The sequence below is a fragment of the Electrona antarctica genome (assembly GCF_951216825.1).
Source record: "Electrona antarctica genome assembly, chromosome: 23".
Taxonomy (NCBI): domain Eukaryota; kingdom Metazoa; phylum Chordata; class Actinopteri; order Myctophiformes; family Myctophidae; genus Electrona; species Electrona antarctica.
The window spans coordinates 12,760,562-12,776,505 of NC_136804.1; the positions used below are offsets into that span (position 1 = coordinate 12,760,562).

At 41.7% G+C, this 15,944-nt stretch overlaps 1 protein-coding gene and 1 long non-coding RNA gene across 2 annotated transcripts in view; both read right to left on the reverse strand.

Moving 5' to 3' along the window:
- Window positions 1-296: 296 nt before the first annotated feature.
- On the reverse strand, window positions 297-4,558 carry LOC306916526. Its single transcript, XR_013788994.1, has 2 exons — window positions 4,292-4,558; window positions 297-3,915 (listed from the first exon to the last, which is right to left on the reverse strand). It is a non-coding gene; the product is annotated as an uncharacterized lncRNA (long non-coding RNA).
- A 1,614-nt stretch (window positions 4,559-6,172) lies between these two features.
- LOC306916795 (copine-8) overlaps window positions 6,173-15,944 on the reverse strand; it is a 109,511-nt gene continuing 99,739 nt past the window's right edge. Inside the window, exons 16-20 of the mRNA XM_079494822.1 lie at window positions 15,715-15,842; window positions 14,841-14,943; window positions 13,233-13,290; window positions 12,151-12,224; window positions 6,173-8,649 (exon numbers count right to left, since the gene is read on the reverse strand). Coding sequence (XP_079350948.1) covers window positions 8,461-8,649; window positions 12,151-12,224; window positions 13,233-13,290; window positions 14,841-14,943; window positions 15,715-15,842 — 552 coding nt within the window. The 3' untranslated portion in view covers window positions 6,173-8,460. The remainder of the gene's footprint in view (window positions 8,650-12,150; window positions 12,225-13,232; window positions 13,291-14,840; window positions 14,944-15,714; window positions 15,843-15,944) is intronic.

Consider the following 15,944-nt stretch of genomic DNA (forward strand, 5'->3'; position numbering starts at 1 on the left):
TTCTCCATGTATGGCTATCCAGGGTTTGATGAAGTCAGTGTCGTGATCTTCATATATGGAGAAGGCCATATATGGAGCGACAGGAGCGTGTCACAAGGCGTGACTGACGAACGGACTGACTGACATGAAGTGTGACTGACATGAAATGCAGGTTTTTATTGTAAACTGCAACCTATGGTCGCAATAAGATTGGATATTTCATTCAAGTTGTGGATGGTAGCTATAATACGTTCGTTCAGAGAAGAGAAACACGACATCTATACGTGCATCCAAATAAGTATTCAACATACCACAAGTCATGTTGAGTAAGAATATTTATTTAAAAATTTAGTTTTGATACAGAAATAGTTATCTATTATATAGATTACCAGACAATCAGTACTTCAGTCATGCTTTCTCTGATTAACCACGGGTTAAAAAAAATTACAAGATATCTATACGTTTTTCTCCAATAAATTAACTTGTGCAAAGAAAATCATACACTGGAAAGCAATAGAAACACCCGACACAAAATAGAGAATGATACATTTCTTTAAAACAATTCGTCCATTAGAAGAAAGGCATCACACAAGTCTCAGAAAAAAAAGTTAGTGAAAGATTTAAGGCCATGTCGTACAAGTTCAATCTCCATTATACAATATTATAGATTTCAAAACACTTTATTCTTTTATTTATTTTGTATTATTCTTTAACAAAAAGGACCAGGTCCATCCCATGTAAAACTGTACAGTACATGCAAACGCATAGTGCACATTTGTAAGAATATATGAACGAGCATAACAATATATTAATTATTTGGATAGCTTCAGTAAACACAGATCTTCATGTGGTCTGTTAAAACACTCCCATAGAAAGGTGTATCGTTGGCACTCGACTCCATGCACACCATGTATGCTACGTGTCAAAATAACACCTAATGTACACACACTGTTATAAACATACAGCGAGCGTGCACACTGCACACACACACACACACACACACACAGACGCACACACGCGCACACACACACACCTACATCAAGGGGCTTGGCAATTTAAAGTTTCCTTAAAGGATCATGTACATCCTATAATCTGTGTGGAATGAGTGTGTACCGGTATTTGTACACAGTACAATCTGCCATTTTGGAGAATTATTTGGGGAAAAAAATGCAGAATAATTTCTTATTATTTTTTTCACATAAATATTCTCTTCTGGGAGTCCTTGGCACATAACCCTTTCAGATGGGGGTCCACTCCACGGCCAAATACATAATCAATGTGGGGACGGAGCCAAAACAGGACGGAGCCCAAACACTGCTCATTAACTAGCCACCTATAGACTAACTCAGTCTTTATTTCAGAACTGCACCTCCTCACACCAATATTTGTATTCTAGGCGATCTTTCTAATCACACACACACACTTCTCAGCTCTCTTGGATCTTCACGCCCCTGTCGAAACTAAGTAAGTAACTCTTTCACATGCTCCTCCCCCTGGAGGTCCTTGGAGGAGTCAGGAGTCACTGTTGTTCACAGACTGGCATACAGAGAGCATTGAAAGGCTGTATGTTCAAACTAAGGCCCTCCGAGATGCACGCCCGCAATTCTATTCCAACATTATCAATAACAGTTCCGGTAACACCAAGAAACTTTTCTCCGACCATGAATAACTGCCTCACATCCAGTGTTGATTTCGTCGACTAAAACTATGGCGAAAAATGTTCGTCAACTACCTTTTTTCACGGACAAAAACTAAATGGAAACAAAATGAAAACTAAGCTTTGATGACTAATACTAAGACTAAATATATTGACAGTTTCGTCAACAAATAAAAACTAGACTTAATTGTTAGGAAGAGACTAGTGGACAAGAGATCCAGTATAAGTCATTTTACATTTGCGGTTGCATGCTGAAAATAGCAGATCTACAAGAGCTAGTAGATCGGCTATTTTCAGCAAGTGTAAAATCAGTCATTACGACGGCATCAAGGCCCGACAAAATACATTTTAGTTGACTAAATCAACTGTAGATTTAGTCGACTAAAATATTATAATATTTAGTCGACTAAAACTAGACTAACACTAAAACATTCCAGGTGCCTAAAATATGATTAAAGACTATGACTAAACTAAAATTTTCTGCCAAAAACACCACTGCTCACATCACCATCACCCAAGCACGGTGACACCACAGAGTGCAACAGCTTCCTTGACTCCTTCAGGTCAAAGGTAGATACCATCCGTTCTGTTCTCTCGGACTCCTCCACTCTGCATCTGCCCTAATTGCCGTCCCAGGGATCTGCTGCTTGGCCAACATCTTACAGCGAGAGGTTGAGGACATCCCAGATTCCCATAGCTCTGGTATATAAAAATCACACCTGTGTGAACTGAGTGGTGCAACTCCCCTCTCCCCCTGCCCTTCTCTCTCTCTCTCTCTCTCTCTGTAATTAGCAGTCAACAGTGCAACACTATCGCTCTCTCTCTCTGTTTCTGGCACAACAGCGCCACTTCTGCCCCTACTGGTACTCTAAACATCGGGACATTGTCACCTAGTCACATAGGTTAGGACATTGCTGTTCCTTGGAGTGGTTGCACCATTCAAAAACCTCACATAACTGCCTTAAGTTCCCTCGTCAACACAGCTATAAACCATTCCTCCCAAGTCGGCCATGTTCCACCTGCTTTAAATACGGCCATCATTACACCCCTTCACGGGTCCCATGGGTCGTCAAAATAAGGGTCTTCACTGAAAAAACAATGGCAGCGGCGGAAGAATGAATGAATTAATACCTGACACTTGTGTTAACAAGGCATTTGCCTAGATGGACTAGTTGATCTGATGTATTAATATTTTTCCTATCGTTTTCTTTTTGTCTTGACTTTTTATGCCATGTAGCAGATTTGTGTCAAATATAAAGTGTGTTGTTATTATTAGTATTATTAATTGAGGCAACTTTTACCCCTGCTGTTTTAGAAGTGTGTGTGGGCGCGCACAGTGTTATAATTATGGTAACAAAAAATGACACACACACACACACACACACACACACACACACACACACACACACACACACACACACACACACACACACACACACACACACACACACACACCCACCTGTGGTGGTTTAGATTTGATGGAAAGGACACAGTAAGATGGCATATAGTACTCTATTCCCTCTCCCTTTTTCTATAGCCATCGCATTGCAGCTGCACAGAGATCAGGGTCCTTTACCTTCCTCAGGGTGAATGACACTGCGGAAGGCCAAACGTCCGTGAGTGATTACACGACAAATGTCAGATCCTAAAAAAAGGATCAAGTGAGTGCTGGTTGATCTTTTAAGAAATACTCCGTTTTCCACGTGGATTGGACCGGGGGGAATTGCTTAACGAAGGCAGGTCCTGATATTTTGCACACTGGGTCTGCATCTGAGAATATCTACATGAAAGGTTTGCATGAGGGCATTAGGGAGCATTCATTTGCAACATAAACCAAATACTGCAGGTTAAATTCAAACAAGTCAATGAATCTCAAATTTTAGGCCTATATGTATATTAAAAATAAAAAATAAAATAAAAACGGTGTATAATAAGACAGGAGCAGTGACGTCAGTAGTAAGACATCAGATTGGACCGGGAGATGAATCTAGGTGACAACAGATGATTAAGTGATCGATGAGATGACTAAGTTAAGTGAACACATTGACATGTGGCTTGTATCAGGCAAAACCGTTCAATTGAAGATTCGCTGTACAGACGATACGGTACAGTTCAAATGAAAGTATGCAGATGAAGACATGAAGCATGACTACCTTTGACAAAATCAACATAATCCCATTCAACATAGAGCACCAAAGTCCTGACGGCACTCCCACCGTCACAGTGTTATTGGATTTCCCATATAGGGAATCTTAAGATTGTGTCATACAGCAGGGGTTCTCAACGTTTTTGGCCGGGGACCCCCGGAAATGCTTTGGCAATGTCTCGGGACCCCCGCCCCGCCCCCTCCCGACCCCCAATATAAATTGACTGCTACAATAACCTTAAACCATTTTGGGCGGGAACCCCTTTTGATGTTTTAAGCATTGTTATAATTTAGCTATTGAAAAATAGCAGATCTACAAGCTCATAGCGCGCCAACTTGTAGGTCTGCTATTTTTGAAAAATCGTGAAAATTAAAAAAAATATATATATATATATATATTTTTTGAAAATATTTTGGGGACCCCCCAAAATAATTTGGCGACCCCCCGAGGGGTCGCGACCCACGGGTTGAGAACCCCTGTCATACAGTATAAGAACTCTGTGTTCCACACATACCGTTGTCAGGTATGTGTGGTATGTTTTGAGTTTGATAACGTCAGTTGATGTCTTCATAGCCAAATAAGCGGATTTGTTTATTTCCGGAACACGGTTCTTCTCTGACGCGATCCAAGATTCCCCCTATATAATAATAACACTGTCACCCAGTGTAAGGGCCGATTCATACTCCTATTTTACCGCTGTTTCGGCGCTGTAGTGGCGAAATGATTTCGGCTCGTCAGAAATTTTCAGTAGCACCGAAGAGCCGACTTTAGGACGGTACCCGCCCCCCCCCCCCCCCCGAACCTAAAATGACGTCACATTGTAGGCTCTACAGAGCCGAACCGACTTTTATTCGGCTCTAAAATAGGAGTATGAATCGCGCCTAATAGCGCCCTCTGGCTGCAGTCATGCCAGACTTCCGTGGACTATTGATCTATACTTTTGTCTTACGACAGTGTCTATACAGCTCGACAAGCTCGTAGATCGGCTATTTTCGGCATGGGACACCGTGGTCACCCCGACCTCCTCCATGATGCCGTTGATGTCAATGAAACCCTTCTGAGTATTAACTGTCCTCACCACACTTAAACACACCTCACTTCTGATTTAAAATAAAAACATTGCTTCTATATCAACATATATACATACTTTCCATTAATTACAGAGCTCAGCATTGGAATCATCATTAATAAAATAATTATAAGGTCATTATATTATTATAATTTCATTCACTTTTTCTTTTACACTCAATCATGTTTTTTAAGCACATAATCATTTCAATATTTGACGTTCCTCCTAAGTCAAAGTTAAGCCAATATCGGAACCCATTGAGTATTTTTTGACAATTTTGACTCTGAGGGCATGGACTAGATCCGGATGATCTACTTTACGCAAATTCACGACTCAACGTTGCGGTTATAAATCATTGTTCCTATTGCATCTAAACTATGATCAAATATAAATTTGGTGTATTATGTCAAGGCAGTGCTGATCAAATGTGAATTATGTTACAGCATTACCTATTTTACACTTCATTTCGTTCTAACATAGTTTTTATTATTAGACAGGATTTGGTCCAATATGGTAATGTCATTTGGTCCTCAATTTCTTTATCATCTATGTCCTGTAGGTAACAGTGAAACTGATCAAAACACATCAATGTTTTATGTTTTCAAGTTGTATTTACTTGTACATGTAATAATGGTGAAGATTCATCTGGGCCCCTCAAGGATCCCTGGGGGTCTCTGGACCCCACATTGAGAACCGCTCCTCTATCCCAGGGGTTCCTAAAACCCAACGCTGTTAGTATGATCAAGTAGCGCATTCATTTACGGGTGGAACTGACACGACAGTGCTTTGTCCTAGTACTTGACCAGAGATGTAAGCCGAGGCTCAAAGTGGAACATCCAGAAATAGCCCTCACACCCTCATCTATTCACTACCACAGAGGTTACATCGTCATCTGTATAAAAACAAATATAAAAATTAAATAAACAAGGATCCAAGATTGAATCTAAACCAACATTGTAGAACAAACAACAAAAACACCATTCTTTCATTATTCATTCAACAGTTAAAGCAGCACTATGTCACTTTCTTAATTAATACAATGTCACGGTCTGATCTGTATGGGTAGAGTATGTTAATAGAATATATAACATACAATTCACCTATAGCCAAGCCCCGCCCTCTCCCACTTAGACACTCCCACTTAGACACTTTCCAGCCGGGCTCATTCATTCCAATGTAAATATCATGGATTTTACACATTAAATACTGGTTCATTTTTGGAACCAGACCTTCAAAATCTCTTCCAAATCCGTCAACAAGGCCTGCCGTATGCACTGGGAAAATATGTGCGTGTCTGCGTGACATTTCTTTTTTAAAACAATGTTTTATCATATAGGAAAACTATCTGTGGAGAGGTTTGTCTAACCCAGAGTGTAGAGTAGGAGAGTAGCGACACGCTTTGATCTCGCCGCAAAGCGGGTCCCTATGGGCTATAGTTCCAAACATTGCTCCTATGGCTGGAACTATACCATTGAGATAGAATGAGCACTTCCGCATTCCATTGTTACAATGGGAGTCAACGCTAGTATCGCCACTCTCTCACTATATTACTCCGGTCTAACCCATGTTATGCTTAGCTGTGATTGGACCATAGCAGTTTGGGGAGGGGCTTAGCTAAAGGTCTATCGGGGCGGTTGTATTTTGTCCCCCTTGCTCTTCTATTGAGAGATTTAGAGTCAAAGGTCAAAGGTCATGTCTCACCTAGAGACAGGATCTGACATGAATTTTGACCTGATGTCATGATTCAATTGATCCCCTGAGCAAGCAGGCATGCTCTATTATTAGCTCAATGTTTAAAAAAAGCACTTGTCAGCACTTGCACATGAAACCGGGTTCAAATTTGGGATCGAAGACTTAATTACATAGATGTTTGTACTGCGTTTGTCACATGACAAAGTATAAATCAGGTTTAACCACTTAAAACCGGTATAACTTCACTCACCGGAGTCCCTCAACTTCAAATCTCTGGCAAAACATAGATCTACAAGCTCAGTCAGGGCTTGTGTTTTAGCCTGGTTAGCAGGGTTGGTTATGAACATTTTGACCGATGTCACATAATTAAATTTTAATTGCCACAAACTAAACACGATATTACGGAATCACATAGGTATAAAAACCTATAACAAAGCTTGATTGAATAAAAAATAAAAACAAACAAATAAAAAACAAACAACTAGAATGAAACATCTCAGATGAAACAACTACTAGATGGACAAAGCCAAAAAAGATGCATTTTTGACCACTGGGCTTTTTGAAGCTCAAACCGCTTGTGTTTGTATTTAAACCATACACTGTGAAATCCCCCAGCATCCATTAAACGGGTCCATTTTCTTCACACTTCAAAGTCAGTATTTTCACTGTGTGGGCATGGATGTGTTGTTGTTTTCCCCTCCATGAACAAAAAAGACCCATGGACGTGTGTCTGTGTAGGCATTCTATTGCCAAGGCAGTTTGGAGGGAGGGAGAGAGAGAGAGAGAGAGAGAGAGAGAGAGAGAGAGAGAGAGAGAGAGAGAGAGAGAGAGAGGCAGTGGAGGAGAATAAAAATAGAAAGAGAGAACAGTGAGGATGAGAGGAGTGAAGACACTAACATCCTAAGTGTAGAATAAATGTAAAAAATGCACTCAAGGGACATTTTTTCCACTTACAGGAATTTGCTTGTGAAACTTCAATGGGGAAGTGAGACCTGAGAACAGTGCAGACAGACAGACAGACAGACAGACAGACAGACAGACAGACAGACAGACAGACAGACAGACAGACAGACAGACAGACAGACAGACAGACAGACAGACAGACAGACAGACAGACAGAGACAGACAGACAGACAGACAGACAGACAGACAGACAGTCACTCTCACAGACAGACTGGTACTGCAGGTTTGCTATGCATGCACACAACTTGCACCACACTCATGCAAAGGTACACACACACACACACACGCACTAGAATGCAGTACGGTACAGTACAGAATGTTGGGGCTACTGTACTGCTGCTACGTGACTGGCATGGCAGAGAGAAGAGAGAGAGAGAGAGAGAGAGAGAGAGAGGATATTCCAACAATGTTAATATAAAACGTACTGTAAAAGTTGTTATAGTGGACTGTAAACATTGAGAGAGAGAGACAGACATAATATCCAGCTATTTACAAGAAAGAGGTCCCTCGTTGGTCCAGAGATGCTCTCTTGATACCTTCTCAGGAATAACAAACGTATTCTTTAGCTTCCTTCCACCCTTCCTTCATAGCACATCAGGCGCCCTACACCGCCCTCCCCTTCCCTCCCCAAAACACACCACGTTAGGAAAATGCTTGACGTTGGAAGTAAACAGGCTCTCATTGGCTTTCTGCCCAGCCAGCCATCGGAGATTAATCGTTTGCTTTGTCGTTTGTCAAGCCTTCTAACACGACAATGCGAGAGACACAGAGAGAGAGAGAGAGAGAGAGAGAGAGAGATAAACACCCTCTTTTGCAGCTTCTCACGACCACCAACAACAGAGGGCTCAGGGAACATGTCAGAGTAACATGTGAAGTATTGTGCAAGTCACTTGTTTTGGCTGCCGTACACCGCTCCTCTCCCCTCCCATCTCTTCTCCTCTCTCTCTCATGTCTCAGATCTGGGTCTGAAGAGGCTGGCTGGGAGGGCTGTAGGGAGGGGGTGTGGGGGACGGCTTGATCCCGCGGGTCCTCATGTACGACAGGAACTGGTCGGGGATCTCTGCAAGGACGTCCTTGGCCAGCCGAGCCATGCTGAGGATGTGGTTCCCTGTCCGGTCGATGTAGTCTCTGAGCGGGACGAACTGAAGAGGAGAGGAGGAGAAGAGAGGAGAGTAGGGCAGAGGACAGAGGATGAGAGGACAGGAGGGAAGGACAGGAGAGGGGAGAGTGAGGAGGGGGGCCAGGACGAGAACAGAAAGGAGAAGAGGTCAAGAGAGGAGGACCACAAGAAAGGATTTAAGGAAGGGTAAAAACAAGATTCCTGAGATGGTGGTCAAAATATAAACATTTAAATGGCCACCTCAAGCCACAATCAAGTATTTACATTTTTTAAACACGCTATAATATGTTGCTGATTGGGTCACTTAACGCAAATACAAAAAACTTAACCGTTTCTTGCAGAAAATGTTTTTTTTTTTTTTTTTTTAAAGGTTTATTTATTGATAATGCAGACATCATCATTATTCAAAACAATGAATTACAGAATCATAATTTCCTTTTTTTTTTTTTAACAAGACAAGACAAACTCAAAAGAAAAAGACAAAAAGCAGCAAAAACAAACCCCCCCACCCACCCCCCACCCCAACCCCAGAAAGGTAAACTACACAGCTCTCATTACTCTGTATTGTACACAACACCACTTGACAACAACTCGGATAAATAAATAAAAATAACAATATAAATAAAACAAAATCAACCCATAGGAGATATTGACGGAAGAACCTCAAAGAACCTACCCCATATTTTTTCAAAAGTAGCAGGCTTTCTCCTTACATTGTACAGTATCTTTTCAGGAGTACAGTATGATGAAAGCTCATTAAGCCAGTGTCTCTGTGAAGGTGAGTTTTCAGATTTCCAATTAACCAAGATGATTTTCTTCGCAGCTGTACTGGCGAGTAACACAAAATACTCTTTATAATAATTTGTGTTGATCAACGTAACGTCACCCAGTAACCAAATTCTTGGATCATGTGGTATTTCAACCTCTATGATATCAGAGACAGTAGACATGATGAACTTCCAGTAATCAATCAGAAGTGGGCAACTCCATAACATATGTAATAGGCAGCCTTCTGTTATCTTACATCTTTGGCACATAGGGGAAATGCTCCTATCAATCTTGTGTAACCTGAGTGGGGTAAAGTAAGTCCTGTGAAAAATGTTAAACTGCATCTGTCTATGTTTGGTAGAAATCAGAACCCTCTGAGCCCTCTCTAAAATTATTTCCCAATCCACATCATCATAAGTGCATCCCAAGTCTGTCTCCCATTTATGTTTAATATTCAATGTATTGTAAATTGGTAAATTATTATTTAGAATACTATATATGGAGGAAGTTAATCCTTTAGTTGAGGTGATAAGACTACAAAACATGTGATCCTCCAGGGGGGATTTTTCCGGAATATTCGGGAAATCTATAGATTTTGCTTGAATCCAATGTCTAATTTGAAGATATTTAAAGAGGTCATGGTTACGTAAATTAAATTTGGCTGATAGTTGTTGAAAACTTGATACTACATTGTTGCTGTATAAATCCCCCACAGTCCTGATTCCATTATTAACCCATCTCTGCAATACTCCATCAGCTATGGGATAAGGAATATTAGGATTTTCCCATAATGGTGTCTTTCTCATAAGAGATGTATCTATCCTTAATAATTTATGAGATTCCTGCCATGCTTCAAAAGCGCTCAAGATAATAGGATTTTTCGTAAGCAAAGAGAGGTTCTTCCTTGCACCCAAAAAAGGTACGATTTTCAGGGGAGTTAGGCCCAGGTCTAGTTGTTCTATACGTAGCCACCTAACCTCACCAATCTCAGGGTGCAACCATATCCATAAAGGACGAAATTGCGAGGCCAAATAATAACATCTAAAATTAGGGAGATTAAGGCCACCCTTATTGTAAGGGGCTTGGATCGTACTTAATTTGACCCGCGGTGTTTTGCTCTGCCATAAAAAGGAGGAAATAATTTTGTTAAGATCTTTAAAAAACCTTTTAGTTATAGAGAATGGGATGCATTGAAATAGATATATATATTTCTGTAACACTATCATCTTAACTGCATTCACTCTTCCGATTAGAGACAAAGGCAGATCAGCCCATCTTAAAGTGTCAGACTTAGTCTTCTCCATAAGGTTTAAGTAATTGTCTTTAATTACCTTATCCCGCTCTTCTCTGATATTAACTCCCAGATACTTGAACCCGCTAGGACACATTTTCAATGGATCGATAAGATCCCCTACATTCAGATCTTGTGTATTTAGAGGTAAGACCTCACTCTTAGTTAGGTTGATCTTATATCCTGATGCTGCACTATACTCCCGTAAGCACTGGAACAGTGGAGGGACCGAGCCAGCCAAGTCAGTCAAGTAAATCAAAACATCATCTGCATATAAGGATATTTTGTGCTCCGTTGTACCAAATTTCACTCCAGAAATCTCACCATTAGCTCTAATTGCAAGGGCAAACGGTTCAATGGCGATTGAAAACAACATAGGAGAGACGCAGCATCCTTGCCTTACACCTCTAGAAAGCAAGAAGGCGTCCGACAAGAGCCCATTAGTGAGAATTTTAGCTTTTGGAGCCGTAAAAAATGTTTTAATATATTTTATAATTTTTTCTCCAAAGTTCATTTTTTCAAGAGTCTGAAACAGGAAGCTAGGTTCCAAAAAATGATTTTTGGGGGGATAAATCCCTTACACATGATCACAGGGGTGACGTGACATTGTAATTGGCTGGCAATATTAGTGGGAGGGGCATATGTAAGCGACTGCGGCAACCACACCCCATATGGTTGACCGGAGTCCATCAGGGCCCTATACTAGTGTATTTTCCGCTTTCTGTTGTGATGCGTTGTGAGCTTGCCGATCAGCTATTTTCAGAGACCTAATAGAAGTCTCTTCTATTATAATACTGTATTTTTGTAATGACTGTTATCTTATCTCTTTTGTACTGTTACCTGTATCGTTGTTTCATCCTCACTGCAGTGCTACTATTAGACACCTGGATTTCCCTGAGGATCTATTTATAGTGGTATCACTACTCTCTCTCTTTTCAATAGTCATGATATTGTGTAGATCGTCTATTTTGGGCTAATGTTCCCCTCTGTATTAGGAATGCTAGGGTTCAAGTGGTTAATGGGAAACATTAACCAAAACAAAGTTCCAATCATACAGTTGGGTGCCACCGATATTGTCCCTTATCATTTGACCCATTTAGGCCTGACCTCAAAATTTTAAAAAATCCTTCTAAATCCTCCAGTTTTCTGAAATAAATATTTTCACGATTTTTCAAAAATAGCAGACCTACAAGCTCGTAGCGCGCCACTCGGTGGCGCGCTATGAGCTTGTAGATCTGCTATTTTTCAATAGCTAAATTATAACATGTTTAAAACACCAAAAGGGGTTCCCGCCCAAAATGGGTTAACTGTCCTTTTGCGCAGATCACGCAAACCTCAGCAAAAAGAAAAGGACAATATCGATGGCCTCCAACTGTACAAAGATTTGGAGCCCCCCCCTGTAGTAACGGTGAGGACCCCCTAGGCATAGGGGCCTCGGACCCCCCTGTTTAGTAGAGCGCATACCTGTACGATGTCTCTCTCAGCGTATCGGCCTCTGGAGGAGATTCTCACTTCGTCGCCGTCTAGTTCGATCATGGCTGAGGAGAGAGGACAGGTACACAGCAAAATAACATCTAGTTCGATCATGGCTGAGGAGATAGGACAGGTACACAGCAAAATAACATCTAGTTCGATCAAGGCTGAGGAGATAGGACAGGTACTGTACACAGCAAAATAACATCTAGTTCGATCATGGCTGAGGAGATAGGACAGGTACACAGCAAAATAACAACTAGTTTGATCATGGCTGAGGAGATAGGACAGGTACACAGCAAAATAACAACTAGTTTGATCATGGCTGAGGAGATAGGACAGGTACACAGCAAAATAACAGTGTGCTCATTGCACTCGGAAAGACTCCAAATAGAGCACCCCGAAGTCTGATGTAATCTATATATTTAATTTGTAACGTTTCTTTAAAATATTGGTGGTCCTTGACATGCAAATGTTTGAGAACCACTGCTCTAAAACAACATTGGACAATGATGTTTGACAGTCAGCACTATAGTTGCTGATTTTAGACTTATTTCTGACCTTTTCTGACTTTCTGACTTGATCTGGTCATTTTCATAGACCTGGTTGCTTGTTTCTCTCTCACAGTCACGAAATGTGGCAACCGTTTTGGTTGCGATGCATGGATGATGCTTTAGCTAAATTAGATTAGCACAGGAGGCAGCAGCCTGCCCTGCTGCTGTTTATTTAGCGCAATTATGTCCCAGAACGTATGGATATGGACTTATGGCTCCATCGCTGCCTCTTCCTTTTCTAGTAAGTAGAACTTTAACGTGTTGCTGCTCTGTGAGAGGGACGGTCCCTCTCACAGAGTGCACTAGTCAGTGCTCCTCCTCTCACACACACAGCAGCACACGCACGCACACACGGCCCGCCTCCTGGCCGCTATGCAGACCCAGCTCCAACTTTGAGAATAGATTAACGGCGATGTTTTTTTATCGCACGATAAGAGTCTCGCGTTAACGCAGCATGTTAACGCCGATAACGGCCCAGCAGTAATATATAGGCCTATATATAAATATGACGTGTCTTACCATCAAATTCTGCGGGTCCAACTCCAACAATGATGATGGACATGGGAAGACATGAAGCCTGGAGGGAGTGGAGGGGAGGAGAAGTTCCTTGTATAATTAAAGTGAAATGTTCTTTTCATCTATTGAAGTTTAACATAATATACACTTAATTTACATCTTGAGAACCATCACCATTCTGTCAAAATTGTACTGAGAAGACCTATAGCCCTAATATACTGCATAGTGGTCAAGGGACCTTCAGGGTTCTTTGAAGGTGATCTGTAAGTCTTTACCAGTGGACTCCTGATGTGCCATAGTCAGGGATGTGCTGTGGATTGTTTAAACTGGTGGGGCTATGTCGTGCTCGCGAGCGATCAACGATTGAAATATGTCGTGTAGTGTTTCCGATGAGGTCAATAAGACTGATTGATTGATATCATGTCTTTGACAAACCGGGTTAGAACAAGGTTCATTTCATGCGTTCCTGATAATTAAGTCAACAGCAGCCAACTTCATTATCTAGATGAGCAACCCAGATTCTTAATCAGAATCAGATCTGAGAACGTTTTCTTGCCAAGGGCCTCCAAAAGTATCTAGCAACCCCCATCTGATAAGCTGTATACGATGTACAGATGAGCTTAAATATCTGCTATTTTTTAATAGACAAGGGTAAAATCTAAAATGAGACATGCTTTCCCGGTTTTTAATGGGTTCATACAGCGCCCGAAGAGCAGTTAACGGGTTAAAGGACCACTTCACCACTTTTCAACTTCTCTTCCTATAATTGGTCCTAACTAATGTTCATGATAAAATACCACCATTTTTTCCTACTCAGTCTGTGTCTCATAGGAAGGCTGTGGGCAGTTCAGAAACCTGTCCACCAGTGACATCATCAATGGTGAATCCAAGCTAATAGAAACGGCAGGCTTTCTTTTCCTGAAAAGTTGCAATGCAAAAGTTGAAGCCATCGATCTCACGATAATAAAAATCTAAATATATTTTAAAACAAATCTTGTTTAAAAAAAAAATCTGCCTAATGATGATGTCACTGGTGGACGGGTGTCCGAACTGCCCAAAGCCCTCCTATGAGACACAGACTGAGTAGGACAAAATGGTGGTGTTTTATCATGAACATTAGTGAGGACCAATTATATGAAGACATGTTGAAAAGTGGTGAAGTGGTCCTTTAAGTGTCTTGCTCAGGGGCACTGGTACTTTTCAGCAAATGGAAAAAAAGCGTTTCAAATGGATCCAATATAGTTATTATTTTTTACAAGCTTTGTTCATGCTTTAAGCTGTTAAATCTTACAATACATGCAGAGAATCTCTGTATAGAACGTACTGTACGCCTGTAATCCACCAGATTAGTTAAACCCGACCGGCTCTGGCCGCGGCCCAAAATGAGCCAGTTGATTGCCATGGCAACCACAGGCTAAGCTTGATTTGGCAAATTCCCCCCATCTGCCATTTGATTACTTAGTCTGTCAGTTTGACATTCTGCACAGACGTTTACCACTGCACAAGGACTTTACAGAACCGCCGATCCTCCCAATACGCCCATATACTGTATGCCATAAGAAGAGGACAGCACTTTATGTGGGTTCGAAATCGAAGTGTGGACATCCTTACATTGACGATGGATTCCTTGGTCTGGGCCATGTCCGAGATGACCCCGTCTGTTATGATGAGGAGAACAAAGTACTGGGAGCCATCCTTCACCGATGCTGCATACCTGCACACGCACACGCACACACACACACACACACACACACACACACACACACACACACACACACACACACACACATTATTTAAGGGGTCGTTATTTCTGAGAAGTTGGTATGGTGCAGGAAAAGGGGGGGGGGGTGTCATTGCAGTTTTTGGAGCGTATTTTTAAATGTAGGCTTTTATTCGTTTAATTTTGTTTAAAAAAAGTTTTGCTTTTTTAACTCCCTTATCTATATGAAGTGTACCCTGTATGGACCCTCTAAGTTGGTATCTCCCATTTGTGCGAGAACAGGGGCCGCTGATGTGGTTTGCCCTGTCTGAGAAAGCCCAGAGGGCCGAAGCGTTGTTTGTCAAGTTGAAAACAAGATGGGGAGCAGACATATATATTGTGCGAACATTCCTTTTTCAAACAAGATATGTATCGTATCGCTGTTAAAATGTATCGTTGCACACCTAGGCCTCACTCAGACCTTTACTGCATTGCTGTATGCTTGTTGGATGAATGTTGTGTAGTGTCATGGCCGCCCCAATGCATTTCCAATGGAAGTCACATGGTTTGTAGTCCACATTTTGGACTACAAGCTGTTGTATGGCTTTCGGCTGTGTTTCGACTGCGCCCCTCCCCCTCATACAACACAAATGTTGTGTCAAACCATGTGACTCCCATTGGAAATGCATTGGGGCGGCCATGACACTACACAGCATTGATCCAACGACCACAGAGAATTGCATTAACCGTGTGAGCGCACCCCTAGCGTGCATGCGTGCGTGTTACCTGGCCACATGGTTGATGACGGGGGAGAAGTTGGTGGGTCCGTAGAGGTGAACCGACTTCAGACTCTGGTAGTAGGATTCCATCACTCCCTCTATACCGGTACAGTACGGGTTCCGAGGGTTCCCGTTCTACACAGGAACACAGGGAGGATGGGAGATGGAGGGGAGGAGAAAGGAAGAGAAGAGAGAATATTTGCCGTCAGTCTCGACGACAGTATCGGCATTATCGCT